Source organism: Schistocerca piceifrons, chromosome 5, assembly GCF_021461385.2.
Source record: "Schistocerca piceifrons isolate TAMUIC-IGC-003096 chromosome 5, iqSchPice1.1, whole genome shotgun sequence".
Lineage (NCBI taxonomy): Eukaryota > Metazoa > Arthropoda > Insecta > Orthoptera > Acrididae > Schistocerca > Schistocerca piceifrons.
The window spans coordinates 431,322,199-431,345,122 of NC_060142.1; the positions used below are offsets into that span (position 1 = coordinate 431,322,199).

At 40.6% G+C, this 22,924-nt stretch overlaps 1 protein-coding gene across 1 annotated transcript in view; it reads left to right on the top strand.

Annotated features, from left to right (window-relative positions):
• Positions 1–22,924, top strand: part of LOC124799061 (cytochrome P450 4C1-like) — a 151,069-nt gene that overhangs the window by 67,467 nt on the left and 60,678 nt on the right. Inside the window, exons 4-5 of the mRNA XM_047262599.1 lie at positions 5,117–5,292; positions 21,828–21,978. Of these exons, the coding sequence (XP_047118555.1) occupies positions 5,117–5,292; positions 21,828–21,978 (327 nt within the window). The remainder of the gene's footprint in view (positions 1–5,116; positions 5,293–21,827; positions 21,979–22,924) is intronic.

A 22,924-nucleotide genomic window follows, 5' to 3' on the forward strand; every position in this document is an offset into this window, starting at 1 on the left:
CTCATTCACAGTTTCCTGGCTAACAGCGGCAACAATATGATCGTCATTGAGCTCTTCAAAAGTGTCACAGTCTTTGTCACATTCGTTGATCCACTCTTCAATTTCATTGGCAGGGACGTTCGCCTCCAGAGCCTGTAGATCTTTAACGATTTCCAGTGCGTCGTTGTTTTGCTCATCTTCGGTATGCTCATTTTCAGTCATAACTTGTGGCCAAAGCTTACGCCACGATTTCCGCAGTGTGTCAGGTTTCAGTTCATCCCATGCTGCAGCGACTGTGTACATAGCATCTTTGATGTTCAGGGATTTCATTGCCTCAAATAAGTTATGACTTTCTTCAGATATTTCCAAGATTGAGCTGATATACTTTCTGCGATATCGCCTTTTTAGCTATTCGATAACGCCCTGATCCATTGGTTGGATGAGTGAGGTCACATTAGGAGGCAGAAAGAGAGCTTTTATGTCCCCTTTCACCTGATCTTCCTCAGATGGATATGATGATGCGTTATCCAACAGCAGTAGAGCACGAGCAGGCAAAATTTTTGCTTCAAGTCTTTTTCGACTGATGGCTCAAACTCGTCGAAAAACCAGGATTTAAAAAGGTTGCAGTTCATCGAAGCAGATCTTTGATTGCGGTAATAAACCGGCAAGGATGATAAGTTTATATTTTTGAATTCCCTTGGCTTCTTAGATTTGCCAATGACAAACAAGGGGAGCTTGTGGGTACCATCTGCGTTGCGATAAGGAATAACTGTTATTCTGTCTTTTATGTTTCGTTCCTACCACGCATTCATTTGAAGCTGCGAGCGTTTTTGTTGGCAACATTTTAAAGTTTAGCCCTGTCTCGTCGATGTTATACACTTGGCAGGGTAACAGTTCATTTTCTTCTACAATTCCTTGAAACTTAACAGATAACTCCTTAACAGCTGCGGCATCTGCAGATAGTTTTTCACCGGGAATAGAAACAAATCGAACACCATGACGAGTTTTCCATCGATCAATCCAGCCTTCACTGGCAGCAAATTTACCTTCGGCTTCCAGTTTTTTGTGCAAAACTATCGCTTTTTCTTTGGGAATTGGCCTGGATGTTGGAGTTCCTTTCCTTCTTTCTTGACAAAACATCATCCACAATGCGTTATCAAGCAGTTCAAGTTTAGGCTTTTTTAATGTTTTGTGATTCTTCAGAGTGTTTTCACCATCAATCGTAACTGTATAGGATTCAATGTCTTTCCTATTCTTCCTCCAATCCTTAATCGTCGTAACACCTACATTCAGTTCCTTTGCAATTTTTTGGAGCGATTCTCCTTCGTCCAGTCTTTGTAGCACTGATAATTTTTCATTTAGTGAAAGAGTTACGTGTTTACGTTTGAATCCAGACATGTTGAAAAACAGACAACTGTACACACAATGAATCTACAGGAATAACACGGAATAAATCAAACAACGACGATTTTTAATCCCAAGAAAGGATAAAACTCCACAATAACGTACAGTATAACAATATGCGCAGCGATAGACACCGCAACAATGGCCCGACAGGCGTCCAGTCAGTGATAAGTCGGCACAGGCTCGCTAGCCTGAGCGTGGTCGGACTAACCGGAGTGACGGACCATCCAAGGTCGGATTAGAGCGGTTCTACTATAGTTGTGGTTGTTCCTTTGCTTCTCTAATTCACAAACACTTCACCAACAGCCGAAATGGGCACATTTAGCGGGACTATAATGCTCCTGATGGATTTGTTACTCAGTGAAAATCCAGTGACCACTCTCTTGACCGACCCATTCCATTGTTACCGCCTCTGTACCGACTATGCAATACTCCCCGCCTCCTTTTATACTGCCTAGTTAACAATTGTTCATTATATTGGGGTGTCCGGATACTTTTGGTCAGATAGTGTTGATTAGGAATGAGAGAAGACTTGCAGTTTTGACTATTGTCAGAAATTCGGTATGCGCTCGACCAGCAGTTACGGAACCGAATCTACTACCTATAGGAATGGTGAACGAGATGGCAGTGAAATCATTTTAAGCCCCTGCTATAGTTCATACAATTGATTTTCGACAGTTACCCCAAAATGTTAAATAATCGTAAAGGCACAGAAACAAGGCATACATAGAATACAGAAGTGGATGTTTGTGATCTACAAGGCACAGTACATAGAATCGTAATACATCGAAATAGCCAAATTGAACACCTAGCAGCTGTAAAAGTGATGCATGAGTATCAATGACTTCAGTCATACTCTGAAGTATTACCTAAAGGAGATTAAGAATTTACAGACACAGGCTTGAAAGAAGAAATAACAGTAGTAAAAGTATTAATCACGGGAATGAAGACAAATTTGAAACAATTGGTACACTAAAGCTACAATAAGTCAATACGTAAATGGGGAAATGTTAGAATACGAGCTATTTACAGTTCTACAGAGATTCGGTAGATTCGTAAATGCATGCAGAAGGAAAAAATATATTGAATTTGAATGGAACCATTGTTTGGTACTGTAAACATTTGAACAGAAAATCGGTCTTTTTCGCAGTTGTAGAAGGATTGGTATGTTACATATTGGTTACACAGTTTACTCAGAGTTAGAGGCAATGAACTTGGTATGATAACTGTGCCCAAGATAAGAGAAGGAGTTGCACAGGTAACACGACAGCACTGAAACAACTAAAAGAGACAACGTTATAAATATAACGAAGAAACTTTAATTTGTAGAGTATGTACAAGAACTGCAACAAGTCAAGACAAGAAAACTTTTCACAAGCTCTTCAACACGATAACTGCTAATGTAACCTTATGAATGGTGTGAATTTTATGGCCAGTATAGCGACAAAATAATTTTCAATGTGCTTCATTACTACCACATGATATATCAACAAGATATATCTTATAAATTTTTTATTAAGACAGAAGACCAATTGCTTCTAGAGGAAGAGACTTCGAAATCTCTGATCAATAGCTACAAACAGAATTAGAAATATCTGAAATAAATGGGAAAATAAACATTCTTCAAATTAAGAAAATGTAATCGTGTTGAAGAACAGGAGATTACCAATGATTATAAACCACATCAAAAAAGAAATATAGGACGACTAATGACAAGATGGAAAAGAAGAATTACTAAGAACTTTGCGTGTATTTACGTATAGTGTACTGTTTTTCTTTTCGTGGAGGTATATAAAAGAGAGAGAAGTACTTAATTGTATAAGAAATGCGTAATGGATGAATATGACTTTGGCTCTGCAAAGACACATTATAAATAGGATGGCATGATTTGGTTAACACTTTAACACACACACACACACACACACACACACACACACACACAAACACACACACACACACACACACACACACACATACACACGCACACACATTAAAATATTCAGTCTCTCTTAATTTAGATTTCTGCACCATCGACTTTCATATTCCTTCTATGTATCAGGCCCTCATGGTTACTGATAATCGTCATTGTTTGAAGGCTCCTTGACCGTAGAACACTTACTGTGATTGCCACGTAAAAGGCGGTAAAGAATATCTATCGGACTTTGTAGAAATAGTTATGTAGGCCCATTTATGGGCAATAAAATACATAAACGTCGTGGTGAGTGAACTATCAGTCCCTTTGCCTTCTAAAAACGTGAGCACAATTTCCCTATACATCCACCTGTAACACTCAAATTCATTGACCTATTCAGTATTGCGATATCAAAGGGTTGTCTGCAATAAGTGGCTGGCACATGATATTTAAGAATGGAAGTATTATTATTTCATAAAAGTACAAATCATGGGTATCGGCAACATTACCTCTGACTGTACCGAAGGCGAAAACAAAAGTAATTCACAGGAAGGGGAAGTCACTGTTTCCCTGAAAGTTCATTTCATTCTTTAATAAAAATGAATACGGACTTTCCATAGACATTGATTTCACCTATAGTCTCTGAATTTCCTTTAACACTTGTTCGTTAGGCTTTTACACTACATACTACGCGTAGCATAACACTTTTTAATAGGTTGAAAGTTCTTTGCATTTTTCGGGTACATTTTAGTAGCAGTGACAGACAGTAGTCTATTACCTATTACTTTCTCAAGACTGCCTCGTATGCTTGTTTACGAAGAGTGGGTGACCGACTAATCTTAGATGACTGATAGAGCTTGAAGTCTGCGTTGTTCGTGGCGATGATTATTATCAACGACTCCATGTCATATTTGACGCAACGTGTGGAAATTCCACAGTGCTCCATTGCTGATTAGGGCCTAATATAAGGAGCTGTGGCAGCAACGTTAGAGCCCGAAGCTGCATATGCATCACTGCAGTTTAGCAGATGCAACTATCAGTTGTCTCGACAGAGACAGCACGTCAGCGGAGCTTTTCCGTAGTGGATAACTCCGCTACCTACCCTAAGTCACCTGACAAACAATGATTCCTGCCGTCGGTGTGACTACCTTCCGCCAGCGAGCCACCCAGGAGAAGCAGTCATTAAAATGTTACTTTTCACTTGAAAGTAAACTTTGTGAATGTCTTAAGTTTTGTCTGGTACCGCGCGACCGCTTCTGTCGCAGGTTCGAATCCTGCCTCGGGCGTGGATGTGTTTGATGTCCTTAGGTTAGTTAGGTTTAAGTATTTCTAAGTTGTAGGGGACTGATGACCTCAGAAGTTAAGTCCCATAGTGCTCAGAGCCATTTGAGCCATTTGTCTTACGTTTACTATGTAATTTCGTAAAAATGCTATACTTATTTTGCCCTTTCAGTATAAATTCACCACCAATACTATTTTAGTTGTTTGGTATCATGGATAAGCACGGCTAATAGGTAGGAGACAGACAGTCAGTCAGTACCCTGAAAAACTTCATTAATTATTCGATTTGTATTTCACCATTCAAGTTGGTTCAAAAGTTCACAGCTTTGGCTATAAGTCTCTTCTCTTCTTTCGAAAAATTTTCTTGACCAGCCAGATGTATAATATAACTGCTTTATTATGGAACAAAGCTATTCTTGATGTTGCCACTGTTGCTTTTTTAGGTACATTTTGGGCTCGTCCTAGTTCCAAGTGCTGTAAAGTAAGTAGCAAACGCTATAATACGCGGATTCCTATACTGTAAATGGTTTTTTGTTGCAGGTTATGAACCCATTTCTGCTCGTGACACCAATATTCAAGTTATCAAGCCTTGGTAGGGAACAAGCGAAACTGGCAAATTCCATGCATCAGTTCATCGACCACTCTGTGGAGAAAATGAAGAAACTACCATCAGAAGAAAGTGAAAGCTGCGACTCTGAAGCTAGCACAGGAGGAAGGTAGGTACCTCAGGGCGCTGCTACTACATAAATTGTGGGTTCCATCTTAACCAAATAATATTCACGCGTACGTGGCTACTAGTCTCTGCTTTGTCTGATAATCTCTGTGGCAGTGTAGTTGGCAGAGACGGTCAACCGATGTAATTTGCTTCTCCACTGCAGACAAACGTGTCTTTCAAGAGCTCTTACAAAAAATTGCAGGTAAAAATCTTCAGTAAGACAACAATAGATTCTGTCAGTCACTTATCTTCACCTGACATAAGGCTTTGTCGGTAGTGACAGCTTTCTCAGCCGTACGACAAGTTCTAAATTTTCTTCTAAAGAATTTTTCTTGTTAATTATTTCAACAGACTACAAAAGTGTTAATTTACAAGGCATTTACCTATTTCCTAGTTCAGTACCTTAGTTTCTGTAATCGTTGCTCTTCCAGCTTATTAAGTTTTCTAGATCCTCTTCTAAAATTTGGTCACTCATTGGTAACTTCCAATACCAAATTAACTTATCCTCTAACGATAGAGAATATGGTCTACTACCCTTCGTTGTATTCAAATGAGGGTACGCCGTAGAGTTTTATCCTTGCTTGTCCTATACAATACACCTTCGTTTCCAATTTCTTCTTGCTACTCATGGGCTAAGGTATGTCGTTAACAGTATAATTCAAATGATTATATTACCAGCACCTCGCAGTTCGATAGGATGTATAGTGGCTGGTTCGCACTGACATTTGCCTTTCAATTAGTTTTCAAGTACTTTAATATTATAAGGGTAATTTGAACGGATTTTCCGTGGAATGCACTGTAGAGTTCCGCGGCATTCCAAAGGCTTTTATGCGTTGGATCTTTTACATAGAGAATAATTGACGCCTGCTTGCCACTCCATGATTCAGTATGGCTACGAGTGGGTAGGAGAACAATTACTCTCATTTTCATCAACTTTCTCATGTTACTTACGACACCGATAACGAGAAAGTACTGCTTTGTAGCCCTAAAGAGGGCCTTCATTGACTTCACTGAACTCTTGTCTCACTACGTTTACCTCGGTGTTAGAGATTTAGGAACCAGGTTTTAAATTGTAAGACATTTCCAGGGGCAGAAGTGGACTCTGACCACAATCTATTGGTTATGAACTGTAGATTAAAACTGAAGAAACTGCAAAAAGGTGGGAATTTAAGGAGATGGCACCTGGATAAACTGAAAAAAACCAGAGGTTGTACAGAGTTTCAGGGAGAGCATAAGGGAACAATTGACAGGAATGGGGGAAAGAAATACAGTAGAAGAAGAATGGGTAGCTTTGAGGAATGAAACAGTGAAGACAGCAGAGGATCAAGTAGGTAAAAAGACGAGGGATAGTAGAGATCCTTGGGTAACAGAAGAGATACTGAATTTAATTGATGAAAGGAGAAAATACAAAAATTCAGTAAGTGAGGCAGGCAAAAAGGAATACAAACGTCTCAAAAATGAGATCGACAGGAAGTGCAAAATAGCTAAGCAGGGATGGCTAGAGGACAAATGTAAGGATGCAGAGGCTTATGTCACGAGGGGTAAGACAGATACTGCCTACAGGAAAATTAAAGAGACCTTTGGAGAAAAGAGAACCACTTGCGTGAATATCAAGAGCTCAGATGGAAACCCAGTTCTAAGCAAAGAAGGGAAAGCAGAAAGGTGGAAGGACTATATAGAGGGTCTATACAGGGGCGATGTTCTTGAGGACAATAGCATGGAAATGGAAGAGGATGTAGATGAAGATGAAATGGGAGATATGATACTGCGTGAAGAGTTTGGCAGAGAACTGAAACAGCTAAGTCGAAACAAGGCCCCGGGAGTAGACAACATTCCCTTAGAACTACTGATAGCCTTAGGAGAGCCAGCCCTGACAAAACTCTATCACCTGGTGAGCAAGATGTATGAGAAAGGCGAAATACCCACAGACTTCAAGAAGAATACAATAATTCGAATCCCAAAGAAAGCAGGTGCTGACAGATGTGAAAATTATCGAACAATCAGTTTAATACGCCACAGCTGCAAATTACTAACACGAATCCTTTACAGACGAATGGAAAAACTGGTAGAAGCCGACCTCGGGGAAGATCAGTTTGGATTACGTGGAAATGTTGGGACACGTTAGACAATACTGATCCTACGACTTATCTTAGAAGAAAGATTAAGGAAAGGCAAACCTACGTCATTTGTAGACTTAGAGAAAGCTTTTGACAATGTTGACTGGAATAGTCTCTATCAAATTCTGAAGGTGGCAGGGGTAAAATACAGGGAGCGAAAAGCTATTTACAATTTGTACAGAAACCAGATGGCAGTTATAAAAGTCGAGGGACATGAAAGGGAAGCAGTGGTTGGGAAGGGAGTGAGACAGGTTTGTAGCCTCTCCCCGATGCTATTCAATCTGTATATTGAGCAAGGAGTGAAGGAAACAAAAGGAAAAATCGGAGTAGGTATTAAAATCCATGGAGAAGAAATAAAAACTTTGAGGTTCGCCGATGACATTGTAATTCTGTCAGAAACAGCAAAGGATTTGGAAGATCAGTTGAACGGAATGGACAGTGTCTTGAAAGGAACGTATAAGATGAACATCAACAAAAGGAAAACAAGGATAATGGAATGTGTTCGAGTTTAGTCGGGTGATGTTGAGGGAATTAGATTTGGAAGTGAGACACTTAAAGTAGTAAAGGAGTTTTGCTATTTGGGGAGCAAAATAACTGGTGATCGTCGAAGTAGAGAGGATATAAAATGTAGACTGGCAATGGCAAGGAAAGCGTTTATAAAGAAGAGAAGTTTGTTAACATCGAGTATTGATTTAAGTGTTAGGAAGTCGTTTCTGAAAGTATTTGTATGGAGTGTAGCCATGTATGGAAGTGAAACATGGACGATAAATAGTTTAGACAAAACGACAATAGAAGCTTTCGAAATGTGGTGCTACAAAAGAATGTAGAAGATTAGATGGGTATATCACATAACTAATGAGGAGGTATTGAACAGAATTGGGGAGAAGAGGAGTTTGTGGCACAGCTTGACTAGAAGAAGGGATCGGTTGTTAGGACATGTTCTGAGGCATCAAGGGATCACCAATTTAGTACTGGAGGGCAGCGTGGAGTGTATAAATCGCAGAGGGAGACCAAGAGGTGAGTACACTAAGCAGATTCAGAAGGATGTAGGGTGCAGTAGGTACTGGGAGATGAAGAAGCTTGCACAGGATAGAGTAGCATGGAGAGCTGCATCAAACCAGTCTCAGGACTGAAGACCACAACAACATCTTTAAATGTGCATGGGAAAATTATTTAAGTTGATAATAACTCAGGTTTTCACACTTACAACACGGCAAAATTTATACGGGTTTTTATTAAATTGCATTTCTACTTGCAGTCACGTTCTGTAATGTGCAGCCAAATTACAGACAAACAGAGCTAGTGTTAAAGCTCAAACAAAAATATTCAAATAACAAACAAAATGCGAAAATGTAGTTTGATTGAAAAAGAAGTGGAGATCTGTCGAGTTACATAAGAAATCGCACATACAGTCAGCTAACGGCGATTGTAGTTTCTCGATCATCTATTCAGAATGGAGTACAGCAGACTTATAAAGATCATGCTGAACTTAATCATATCAATGAAAACCCATAAATGCCTAACAGATGTTAATGAAGCCATAAATGAAACTCCTATTTAACAAAATCGATGGAAATAAAAAGAAGCTGAACCCTAATTCTTAAACAAATATTTGCTGAGAAGTCCAGCCGACACCACTCTGCATCTACAGAAGATCGTAAACAGAAATATGTTGATTATATGGACACGTGCTGTTTGTTCTTTCTGGTATGTCCGAAAGAACAGCCTCAGCACGAAATCCGCACGTGTGATATACTTGTAATTTGATGGTCTGAGGGGGGGGGGGGGGGGGGGGGGGGGGAGAGAGAGAAATCGAGGGACCTATTGATGTCAATTTCATCTGGACTTATAACGAAATCAGCAGCTATGAGGCAAAATCTGTGGTGGACTGGTACTCGAATCCGGGATCACCTGTTCACTATGTACACTACTGGCCATTAAAATTGCTACACCAAGAAGAAATGCGGATGATAAACGGGTATTCATTGGATAAATATATGATACTAGAACCGACATGTGATTACATTTTCACGCAATTTGGGTGCATAGATCCTGAGAAATCATTACCCAGAACAACCACCACTGGCCTTAATAACGGCCTTGAGTCAAACGGAATTGAGTCAAACAGAGCTTGGATGGCGTGTACAGGTATAGCTGCCCATGTAGCTTCAACACGATACCACAGTGCATCAAGAATAGTGACTGGCGTGTTGTGACGAGCCAGCTGCTCGGCCACCATTGACCAGACGTTTTCAGTTGGCGAGAGATCTGGAGAATGTGCTGTCCAGGGCAGCAGTCGAACACTTTCTGTATCCAGAAAGGCCTGTACAGGACCTGCAACATGCGGTCGTGTATTATCCTGCTGAAATGTAGGGTTTCGCAGGGATTGAATTAATGGTAGAGCCACGGGTCGTAACACATCTGAAACGTAACGTCCACTGTTCAAAGCGCCGTCAATGCGAACAAGAGGTGACCGAGACGTGTAACGAACGGCACCTCATACCATCACGCCGGGTGATGAGCCAGTATGGCGATGACGAATACACGCTTCCAATGTGCGTTCACCGCGATGTCGCCAAACACGGATGCGACCATCATGATGCTGTAAACAGGACCTGGATTCATCCGAAAAAATGACGTTTTGCCGTTCGTGCACCCAGGTTCGTCGTTGAGTGCACTATCGCAGGTGCTCCTGTCTGTGATGCAGCGTCAAGGGTATCCGCAGCTATGGTCTCCGAGCTGATAGTCCATACTGCTGCAAACGTCGTCGAACTGTTCTTGCATATGGTTGTTGTCTCGTAAACGTCCCTATCTGTTGACTCAGGTCGAGACGTGGCTGCACGATCCGTTACAGCCATGCGGATTAGATGCCTGTCATCTCGACTTCTAGTGATACGAGGCCGTTGGCATCCAACACGGCGTTCCGTATCACCCTCCTGAACCCATCGATTCCATATTCTGCTAACAGTCTTTGGATCTCGACCAACGCGAGCAGCAATGTCGCGATACGATAACTCGCAATCGCGATAGGCTACAATCCGACCTTTATCAAAGTCGGAAACGTGATGGTAATCATTTCCCCTCCTTATACGAGGGATCACAACAACGTTTCACCAGGCAACCCCGGTCGACTACTGTTTGTGTATGAGAAATCGGTTGGAAACTTTCCTGATGTCAGCACGTTGTAGGTGTCGCCACCGGCGCCAACCTTGTGTGAGTGCTCTGAAAAGCTAATCATTTGCGTATCACAGCATCTTTTTCCTGTCGGTTAAATTTCGCGTCTGTAGCACGTCATCTTCGTGATGTAGTAATTTTAATGGCCAGTAGTGTAGTTGCCTCAATCACTGCGTCAATCGAATAGAGCGTTTATCGCTCTTGCATTAAGTATCTCCGCGCGCCTCCCGGCCGTCCCACATTCCCACCTAGCGCTATCTATTCACGATACCTGTCCATGTCCTCCATGCTCGTTGCTATGAGATTCCCACAGAGATCGAACATAAAAGTGCATCCGCACTGAAGGTCACGGATCTTTAGCCTATCGAGGCGAATCAGTTATAGGAGTCTGAAAGAACATACAACACGCATTCATGTAACTCATGCGCTTCGATGTGCAATGAATCGACCACTTTCAGTGTGGATGCACAATTACGTTCGACCTCCTGTGGGAATCTGAAAGCAGCGAGCATAGAGGACACGGACAGGCACCGTGAACAGGTGGCGCTGGGTGGGACTGTGGTCGGCCGGGAGGCGCGCGAAGATAGTCCGCGCAATTTCTATGAACCCTGTTTCCGTATGGCGCAGTTATCGCAACTGCACAGTAAGCGGGAAATCATGGATTCGAATCTCTGTCTCTAACATATTATCTGATTCAGCACCAAGTCGCGATGCAACAGACATCTCTAGCTCCTTCCCTTTTCTTTTCTTTCTCAACTCCCCCCCCCTCCCTCCCCCCCCCCCCCCCCCCCCCCCGCCACCAACAATTTACATAACATAAGAAATACATTTAAGGAGTAACGAGATACTGGTAGTCAAAGAAGAGGAAAGCGCTAAGGAAATTCGGACGCACTGCGTGGTTGTGCACAATGAAAAGAGAATGTAGTATTAGAAGGCCACACAACACTGGTGTGCAAAACTTAAGAACGAAAGTGGGCCGGCTTCTAGGGCCGAGAGGTTCTAGTCGCTTCAGTCCGGAATCGCGCTGCTGCTACGGTCGCAGGTTCTAATCCTGCCTCGCGCATGGATTAGTTTTACATAGTTCTAAGTCTATGGGGCTGATGACCTCATATGTTAAGTCCTAGAGTTCTTAGAGCCATTTGAACCATCTTTGAACGAAAGTGGCTTCCGCATAATGTGTCACCACCAAATAATGTAGTCAATGAAACTTGGAACATACAAAGGAAGAACTGCTCCTTCTTCTCAAAGCATGCTGACCCATAAGGTAATTTTACAACGCAATCTGACTTCAGGAATAATCTTAACGCACGCATATATAGCACAACATTTAATTGGTTGTTTCAGATTATTTGTTAACAGTTCACAAATTCCCTATCACAGAAGCCAACAAGTGATCCAAACATTAACAAAATAAATCATGGGTGAACAAGTGTGCATAGGACACAATATTTCGGCAATTGACAACGTTACCATCATCAGGTGCGCTGATGTACTGTACACCGCTTAGAGCCTAAGACTACAGTAGTATCGTTTTCTTCACATCTTCCCAGAACTTATTCAGGCGTTGTCTGATGGCCTGCCTCTGTTCGTCTGGCATCTCCTTCTTGGATCGTGCTTTTTGTTGTTGGATAGGAAATTTTACATTACTGATCAGTAGCCTGAAATTTTCCCTTCATGCTGTCTTCTGTAACTTTAAGTTTCCTCAAACACTTTCATGCCTTTTCCAGTCATCCCTTAGTGTTTTCTTTTATTTTAGAAATGAAAAATCAGATTTTTAGTTAGCACATTGTCGTGTATACTGTAAATACGTCCGTAAAACTTTAATCTTCTCTGGCCGGCCGCAGTGGCCAAGCGGTTCTAGGTGCTACAGTCTGGAACCGCGCGACCGCTACGGTCGCAGGTTCGAATCCTGCCTCGGGCATGGATGTGTGTGATGTCCTTAGGTTAGTTAGGTTTAAGTAGTTCTAAGTTCTAGGGGACTGATGACCTTAGAAGTTAAGTCCCATAGTGCTCAGAGCCATTTAATCTTCTCTGCCTTATTGTATTTCTCACTGCTTTTATGTTCATGGATAAATCTGCATTTCTCTTCTTCTTTGTTCTTTTGTGGTCTAAATTTTGTTCCGAGTATTCCCTTTCTTCTCATTTGTTTTATTCAGTGTTAGACACTCAGATCAGTGTATTCTTCCTGTATAATTACTGTTGTGTAGTGTTTAATTTTTGCGTGGAATGATACTTAGATACTTTATTATATCAGTTTTGGAGGAGTTGTTATCCTAATTGCATTCATAGAACTTTCTTTACTTGTAGTGTTATCTAATACAATTGTTTGTATCCACTCTCCCAAATACCTAAACTTGTTTCCATATTGCGTTTTTACGAATTTTTCTCCTTGTTTATGTTCAGTGTATTTCGTTTTCCTATACGATATTTGGGTTTTAACTGCAGTTTTGTGAAGTGTTTGTATCATTATGTTTTCATCATTTTTGTCCTTAGAAATTTTTCTAATGTCATCGGCAAAAGCGAGACTTTCACCTCAGATCTTCTTCTTCCTTTTTCTGGACGGATTTCTTCAATGTTTTTCTGTTGTGGTTCTCTATCCAAATCTCTTATTACCTTGTCTAAGACCACGTAAAAGAGAATAGGTGACATCCCATAGTTGCACCAAACACTTGTGTTAGTTCTGAAGGTTTCAGAAATAAGGTTTCAGAAAGTTCTCCTAGGAATTTAACTTTTGCCCTTGTGTCTGTGTGTGTCTGTCCGACTAATTTCTCGATACCTGCTTCTTCCAGTGTTAGGAATACTGTCTGTCTGTCAACAAATCGTAGACTTTTTTGAAATCAGTGAATGTAACGACAGTATTAAGGTCCTACGTTGTTCTGAACCTGAGGATTGTTTTCAGGTTAAAAGTTTGGTCTGGGTCGATCTCTTTTTCTTAATCATGGTTAGTACTCGCCAACTGTGTGTTCTGCTAGGTCTTCCATCTCATTCAGTAGAGATTCGGATATAATTCTGTAGCTTACTGCAAGTACAGAAATGCCTCGGTAATTATTGGTAGCTGTCCTCTCTCCCTTCTCATGTAGCGGATAGAGTGTGGCTTGTTTCTTGTTGTCCAGTAAACTTCCTTTATCCCAGCAGCCTATAATACCCTCATAATTGGTTTCAGCTGCCCGGTTACCTCCCAGTCCAAACATCTCAGCTATTACCCCGTCTTCACCTGGCGCTCTGTTGTTTTTCATCTGGCCATTGTACAGTTCAATTTGATGCATTGACGGTTATCCTGAAGAGTGGTTTTACTTTTGGGCCGTCTGAAAATTAGTCGCTGTGTTGGTTCCTTGCAGGTTAGAATATTTTTAGGGCATGTTTCTAGTAACTCACAGTTGTCTGTCTTGTTGGTTGGCCGGAGTGGCCGAGCGGTTCTAGGCGCTTCAGTCTGGAACCGCGCGACCGCTACGGTGGCAGGTTCGAATCCTGCCTCGGGCATGGATGTGTGTGATGTCCTTGGTTAGTTAGGTTGAAGTCGTTCTAAGTTCTAGGAGACTGCCATCTGCACCATTTTTCTTTCTTGTTGACAATCAGTTGGCCTGTTGACTCTTTGAAGTGAAGGCTCACCGGTTCCTGCTCCGTAATTACTTCTTCGAAAACTTTGTACAAACCTCTAGCGTTGTTCTGTCTGAAATCTGTATCTATTTCCTCTAATCGTTTTTTGTCATACTTCTGTTTCTCTGTTCACAAAATGTTTGATTTCTGTTTTCTGATCTCCGTAAATGTGTTCCAGTTTTTTCTCTTTTTGGAGAAGGTCCATTTCAACCAAGCTGTTAGTTTATGCTTTATTTTTTCGTCACGTATCTCGTTTCACCTTTTATGTTTCCTTCTTCTTCATGGTTGTTCTAGTTCTCTCCCCGTTTCTATCATTGTGTCTCTGATCTTATCCTAGTGCCCGTCTTCTACTGTGTGAAGCATGATAACGACTTCCTTTCTACTGTCTGACAGAATTTTGTATCAATTGTGTGGACTTTTTTAATTTTGGGGTTGATTTCTTAGATCGAAATTTGGTTTTTGTTTCTCTTAAACAAATGACCCGAATCATTACTTACTCCTCTTCTGACTCGTACGTTCGTGATTACCCTTTTTTTTGGTTACTGCCACTTGATTCAGATGATATGATCCTAAATGTGCATTAGGAGTTCAGGTCTTCTTGCTTCTTAGTAATTTTCTGAAGAAGATTGACTTAGTCTTAAATCGAGTTGTCTTCAGAAGTTGACAAGCCTTTCTCCATTCTTATTAGTGCGTTTGTGTGCAAGAAAATTTCCTATTGTTGCTTTGTAATGCTGTAATGGGAAAAATATTTTGTAAATATACAAAATTTTAAATATCCTCTAATGGAGTGCAAGAATTCTGTTATTAAACAGTAATCACACAAGAGGGACAAAATGAACGTAGCCTTCTTTGCGCAAAGAAACTACTGGTTTAAAACTGTAGACTACAGTACAGAAATAAGTTGGCGTTGAAATAAACAACTATAGGACGTGAACCACAGATAGTGGGAAAAGTGAAACGAAAATAAAGAAATAAATAAATAAAGGCCGTAAGTGGTGCAGAACAGTTTTAATTTTGAGTGACCAGATGAAGTATATAATCTTATGTAGGATTAATGGCTCATTCTCATGAGAAAGTGTAAAGAGAAAGTTGCGCATGTGTTGACATATGGATAACTAATTAATACAAAGGTGTAAGATGACCAGAGGAGAAACATTACCAGGGACTGCAAAGATTGTAATAACGTAACAAATATTATCAATAACATTAAAAAGGTCTGATTTATTGCCATAGCACAGAAAGTACAACATTACTTCATGTTTGTAAAAGAACATGACTACCTGTTTAAATAAAGAGAGCAAGTGGGGTGATTTAAATATAGTAAATGGTATTCGTTGATAATTTCATATACTGTAAAATTATTAGGAAGGTACTATCATTTACTGTGAATCATTTGTCAAAAAACTGCCAATAATTCACGTGATAATAATTAAAACAAAATATAGATCTAAAATTGAAGTGCATATTACTAGAAGCTGGAATAAAAGCAGAAGTATAACACATAAAACAGATGTAGATTAATCTAAAATATTCACACTAGCAAAACTGGATTTTAAAACTGAAACACAGCATTGCTTGTATTTATTTATTTGTTCTAGAGCAGCACTTACAATATCTAAAGAACTAAAACTGAGTCTAATTCTCTGTCTCATTGCATGATTGCAATAAAAATATGTTGAATGGGAGAATATTGAAGCAAAAATTATTACGAAGGGATAAATTACGTATGTCAGGTAAAGTAGAAAATATACTTTTAGTAACGACTGGAGAAGGTAACACCAACAGAGTATTTCACTTAGAGAGAGGATATAAGTGACTAAATATGACAATATCAAGCAAAAATTTTAAAAATAGAAATTTAATTGTTCCTTTACAAAGGAGACTCCAGGAGTACTGCCCCAGTTAAATCCTGGCACTACTGCAGAAATCTATGATATAGGTAATAGTGTCAGTAGCACAGAGGAAAACACAGAAATAGTTCAAGTTTATTTCTGTGTGTCACTTGTCAAGATAATTTTGACATGTTAGTTGTCTGCCCATTTTGAAATACAAACTATTTATTAGTGAGACTTTTTTTTGCTCTGTTTATACATTATACATAACATCCTTGAAAGTTTTTGGAGACTTGGTTTCATCACTGATGAGCAATTTTATTAATCTCATCATATCTCCTAGAAAAATTGTTTTAACAGAATTGATACAGTTGAAAACTCCATAAATTTTTATTCTGTTGTATTAAAATCGGTCTTAGCAGCTCTTTGACAGAAATTGGTTAAACATAAGTTATTCATTATTGGCAGAATGAGACATTAAAAGTGCCTGTAATGTGGTTTCTATCTGTAATAGGACCTCATTTGGATTTAAAGAAATTTCATCGTGTTAAAGTGTGATGCTCACATGAGACAGCTTACAATTTTTCTTTTCAGTGTGTAATGTGATACAGTCATATAATCGTTGGTTTTATTTAACGTTTCATGTAGTTACCTTCAGCAGTTAATAACGTTCTAATGTCACAGTGACTCCTATGTAATGTAATATTGACTTCAGTGGATTACAGTAATACCTCTTCCTAGCCTTTTCCGGTGTCTCCACGTGGTCGATATGTTATTTCAGACTTGACAACATTAGTGGAAGTGTGTCGTTGAGTAGAATTCCTGACGCCACTACTTCCCTCTATCTGTCTGCGTGTAGCTTTCATTTTCAAGTGTGAGAAAATTTTCCGAGTGCTTCTGTGTCTTGTATGGAGGCAGGACGTGGATAGTAGCATCGTGTCTACCCCGTCAGATGTGTAAAACCATCTGAAACCCACATCCAGGCTGGTCGGCACGTCCATCCCTCATTTTTAATCCGCTGGGCGAATTTGATCCGGGGACACCGCACATCCAGTTTTTCTTGAAGAGGGCGTTTTAGCGGACTCAGCTATCCCAGCGTACCAGCGGACAAAATTCATAATTTTGGAAATAGAGTATCGTAGTCTGTTTTCAAAAAGAGAGTAAACGATTAGCATTCCTTGAATGTTACTATAAACCTATTTTCGTCATGGAACTCGAATTAAACACTTTTCATTTGCCTACTACTGTACAATAAGTGAATAAAGCGTGAGACTGAACAGACTGTACTGAAATATATACATGTACACCGGAGTCCAAAATTAAAGCAACAAACGGAAATTTTGCAAGGTGCCGTTTATTTTGCCACAAAACAGTATAAACAGGTAATAGTAAAGTAGAAACAATGTAAAGAATATACAAAGTAATCAACTGTAACATGCATAACGGTAGATAAAAATGTTCTTCGTTTTATTCCAACTTAACGGTTTTGCACTCGCATTCTGAGAAGTAGTTAATGTACTCAGTATGGGGTGTGACCACCTCTGGCGTCAATACAGGCCTGACAACGGCGGGACATGCTGTGAATGATGTCATCAATCTCATGTTGACGTTTTTCTTGCAGAGCTGCTCAGAAGACTTGGAGAGTGGTTGGAGGATGCTGACGCGATGCAACCCGTCTCCCTAGTGCATCCCAGACATGCTCGATGCGATTCAAATAGAGAGAGCGAGCAGTCACCTGTGTTGCATAAGGTCAAGCATTATCTTTCATATATACGAAGTCTGGGCCCACAACACGTATCAACAACCGCGCATGAGATCCCAAGATCTTTCACCTTTCATAATTTTCCCACTGTCTGTTTACCACTTTCGTATGGGCCTGATTGTGCTCTACATGTACTGTTTCATAAACGTCTACCTCTTTTGCACGTCAATAATTAATACCGTTAGCTACTTTAGTAAAAGAATTTTTCTTACACTTGCATCAACCCTATTCTGTTGCCTTCCCTTACTTGTAATCTTGCTTATTATTTAGCAGAATGCTCTCATTTCGTCTACAGTTTTGATGTTACGCTTCTCAGCATCCTACACATCTGTATCATTTCCATATCGGGAAGAAGAAAGATTCAAATCCCCGTATAATTTTCAAGATTTAGTTTTTTTGTGATTTCTCTGGATCACTTTATAAAGATATGGTGATATCAAGATTATTTCTTAAGGAACACATCTTTGTCGGTAGCTTTCAGTTCACATTTGCAGGGTGTAAACGATAACTGTTTATAACGTATCACAGTAGTGTACCTGAAGACGAGACGAATATCATGTGGGTATCTTGGGTTCCATCAAACCGGGAAAGAGCTTCAAATTGACCCATAAAAGTTACGTAAGCTATAGAGCCTGCGCACTGCGCGAGATTTTGGGTAAAATCATTCCTTGATTCTCAAAGACTCATCGTTCTTGCAGTTACAAAAGTAAAACTGACACCTGTGTTGATTTTACTTCAAAATGTTCTGAATGCTACCAGCTTAAAATTAAAAATTAGATATTTTTGTTTGTCTCTCTTTCTCATTACTGAACTACTGTGCTCGTATGGTTTGTTTTGATCTCATTGTAACTGTAAAATACTTTACGCATAACATGTACAAAACTCTCTTTTCTTTTATTACTCCCAGGGTTTTAATTAACAACGTTAATGAAATAGCTGACTAAGCCGTAGGCGTCAGAGAGCGAGGGGACGTAGAAAATATCGCAAAAAGCGCATGTGCTGTAGCACAGGTGGCTTCTGTAGGCCGATTAGAGGTTGTGTCCCGGCTAGTGTCTTATATCAAGCTGTTTGTCACAGCTTCTCCCACATCACTGTTGTACGTTGTAAAAAGCTATCGTGTACATTCTGTATAAGTCATTACGTCACTTGTTTTTTGCTAAACAAAATTTTGTAACATATATTATACTGTCTTCTTTCAACAGAACTTCTAAGCGTTTCTTTACGCCAAAACGACTACGTTATCTGTGATTCTTATCATCTGCAAATTTTTCTTCTTGTTACGGAGTTTTCTTGTACTACCTTCATCGTAGTAATAGTGGTGACGAGCTACAACCTTCTTGATACCTTTCTTCACAAGAACCTGCCTTTTTTGCTTCCTTTTCAACTTTTACTAGTGAAGCAACTAGTACAGGTATGCGTATTCAAATACAGAGATATTTAAACAGGTAGAATATGGCACTGCGGAGGGTAACGCCCATAGAAGACAACGAGTGTCTGGCGCAGTTATTAGATCGGTTACTGCTGCTAGAATGGCAGGCTTTTAAGGTTTAAGTGACTCTAAACGTGATTTTATAGTCGGTGCAGAAACGATGGGACACAGCATCTCCGAGGCAGCGATGAAGTGGGGATTTTCCCGTACGAGCATTTCATGAGTGTACCGTCAATATCAGGACTCCGGTAAAACATCAGATCTCCGACGTAGTTGCATCCGAAAAAAGAAACTGCAAGAATGGGACCAACGACGACCGAAGAGGATCTTTCAACGTGTTGCAGATTTCAATGCTGGGCCATCAACAAGTATTAGCATTCGAAAAATTCAACGAAACATCAGTGACATGAGCTTTCGGAGCCGAAGGCCCCCTCGTGTATCTTTGATGACTACACGACATAAAGTTTTACGCCTCACCTGTGCCCGCCAACACGTACATTTGACTGTTGATGACTGGAAACATGTTGCCTGGTCGGACGAGTCTCGTTTAAAATTGTACCGAGCGGATGGACGTGTATGGGTAACTATACAAACTCATGACTCTATGGACCCTGCATGCCAGCAGCGGACTGTTCAAGCGGTGGAGACTCTATAATGGTGTGGCGCGTGTGCAGTTGGAATGATATGTGAACCTGGAGCCATATGGGAGGCCTGATACGTCTAGACAGACTCTGACAGGTGACACGTACGTAAGTGTCCTGTCTGATCACCTGCATCCATTCATGTCCATTGTGCATTCCGACGGATTTGAGCAACTCCAGCAGAACAATGCGATACCGCACAGATCCAGAATTGCTACAGAGTGTCTCCACGAACATTCTTCCGATTTTAAACACTTCCGGTTGCTACCAAACTCTTCAGACATGACCATTATTAAGCACATGTCGGATCCCTTGCAGCGTGCTGTTCAGGAGAGGTCACCATCCCTTCCTACTCTTACAGATTTATGGACAGCCCTGCAGGATTCATGGTGTCAGTTCCCTCCAGCATTACCTCAGACATTAGCCAAGTCCATGCCAAGTCGTGCTGCGGCACTTCTGCGTGCTCACGGGGGCCTTGCATGATATTAAGTAGGTGTACCGGTTTCTTTGGCCCTTCAGTGTATGTACAGGAATTGGATACGCATCCTAAACTCCTTTCTCATCCCTTTCCCTGGGCATCACCTCCTCTACCCTTTCTCTAACCGTTTCCTCCCCTCCCCCCTAAGTCCATCTCCTCTTTCCCCTCACTCTGAATTTGGACGTTGTTCGCAGGTATTGCAAATGAAAGGGCGATTTGGGATTGATGTCGACTAAGATGGATGGGTAAATCAGCGGGGTTGATCGGTACACGGGGTATGAGAGAGGACGGCTGCTGGATCTTTGAGGACAGTGGTCTGGTCTTAGCTGAGTTGTAACCGCGTCTCCCTGCCATGCTGAGGGACCAGGTTTGATTTCCAGCCGGGTCGGAGATTTTCTCCGCCTAGGATTCGGTGTGGCCTAGTCCTCATCAACGTATCATCAACATCGGGACATAAGTAGCCCAATGTGGCTTCAGCTGAAAAGACCGGAGGCCAAATGTGGGAACTCCCGGCCCTCAGTGCCATAGGATCATTTTACTACACTGTTTTGTGAGGATAGTAGCTTAAAAGACAGTATTCCACAATGTTTTAATCTGCCAGTGGGTACGATTACAAGGTTTCGAAGGATTCAGGTTCCTTACGAGTATTCTATTCATAAGCCGATAAATACAACTTTCCTGTTTTCTGTAGAACCGACAGCAAGGAAGAAAACAAAGCAGCTCACTGTTATTTACACAGTTTTTGCTTAAAATTGTCTAGAAAGAGAAGATTGAGTATGGGCGAAACAATTTGTCTAGTATTTTGCATGTCCAGCTATCATAGTTAAATCCAGTTGCAAGAAAGAAAACTAAACTGCACATTTTCACAGTACAGCATAACATTTTCTTCCTCACAATCGATTTAAACAGGAAAGATGTACAATGGCGTTAAAAAAATGTGTAGTCTATAGTCGCCTGAAAGTTTCTTGCGTCTCGTCTAAATATTTGAAGCAAATCGCTCAACAACCTTTCAGCATATTTGCTAAGAACATATCCCTTTCATATATATTCTTGCGTTGTATGTATTAAAATATATAACCTATTTCCTTCTGAAAGTTTAGCGGAGTACAGTGTAAAAATGTGATATAAACTGGTGAAAAAGATTCGAGACTTTCGGAAGTTGACTATCAACACCCGGTCAATAATATATAAAATTAAAGCAGCTGATGGTCAAGCACGCATTTGAGAGATTTTTCTAATAACGCTTCTCTATTATATATATAAAAAATATGACTTAAGTCCGTCCGAATGTTTATTAGTGCATCGTGCAAAAATTTCAAGTGAATCACTCAAATACTTCTCGAGGTTTTTGGTATACAGGGTTAAACCACGATTTGTCTTTATATAGTAGTACGGATTACTCCCGCTTGACTCATGTCGATATTTCGAATTGCTAGTGTGTCTCCGTATTGGAGCCGACTCGCCGCAGTGTTATTGTAGCACGACGCCCGTTGGTGCGCTGCGCAGGTTGCCGGGCTCGGCGCTGGAGGCGCTGCTGGAGCTGACGCAAGACCGGCGCCTGCTGCGGGAGGAGATCGCCACGCTGCTGCTGGCCGGGCAGGACACCACGGCCACCGCCATCTGCTTCGCGCTCCAACTGCTCGCCCTCCACCCAGAGGTTAGCCAAACAACAGCAATACAACGATAAGGCAGTATTCTTCACGGTACTAGTGCCAAATTATACGCTGTTTTCATTGTTACTGTGTGTCATTCAATCTGCCAGTAATTTTCTTTAACGTTAGTGGGTGACAGAAGTTTCTGTAAATTTTTATATAACATTAAAGTTCTACCAGTTTGGTGTACGTTAGTATTAAGTATTAGCAAGCGGTAGTTAAGAAACTGCAGGATCTGTTGAATGAAATGAACAGCCTAATGAGTACAGTAAATCGAAGACAGACAAAAATAATGAGAAGTGGTAGAAATGAGAAACTTAACACCAGGACTGGTGATCACCAAGTAGATGAAGTTATGATGTTGTGTTACACAGGCAGTAAAATAATTCATGACAGACGGAGCAAGCAGGACATAAAAATAGATTAACACATTCCTGACCAAGAGAAATGAACTAGTATCAAGCATAGCCTTAATTTGAGCAAGAAAATTCTGAGAATATACGTTTGGAGAAAAGCATTGTAGTGGAACATAGGCTGTGGGAAAACCGGAATGGAAGAAGATCGAAGTGTCTAAGATGTAGTGATACGGAAGGATGTTGAAAATTAGATGGACTGATAAGGCAAGGAACGATAAGGTTCTCCACAGAATCAGCGAGTAAAGGAATATATGGAAAACACCGACAAGAAGGGACATGATGGTAAGACAACTGTTAAGTCCTCAGGGAAAATCTTTCATGGTACTGGAGGGAGTTGTAGACAGTAAACACTGTAGATCAAGACAAAGATTGGAATACATCCAGCAAATAATGGAGGACATAGGTTGCAAGTGCTACTTTGACATTAAGAGGTTGACACAGGAGAGTAATTCGTTACAGGCCACATCAAATCAGTTAGAAGACTGATGACTTAAAAATAAAGTAGTATTAATATTTTCAAAGTCCAGTGCAAACC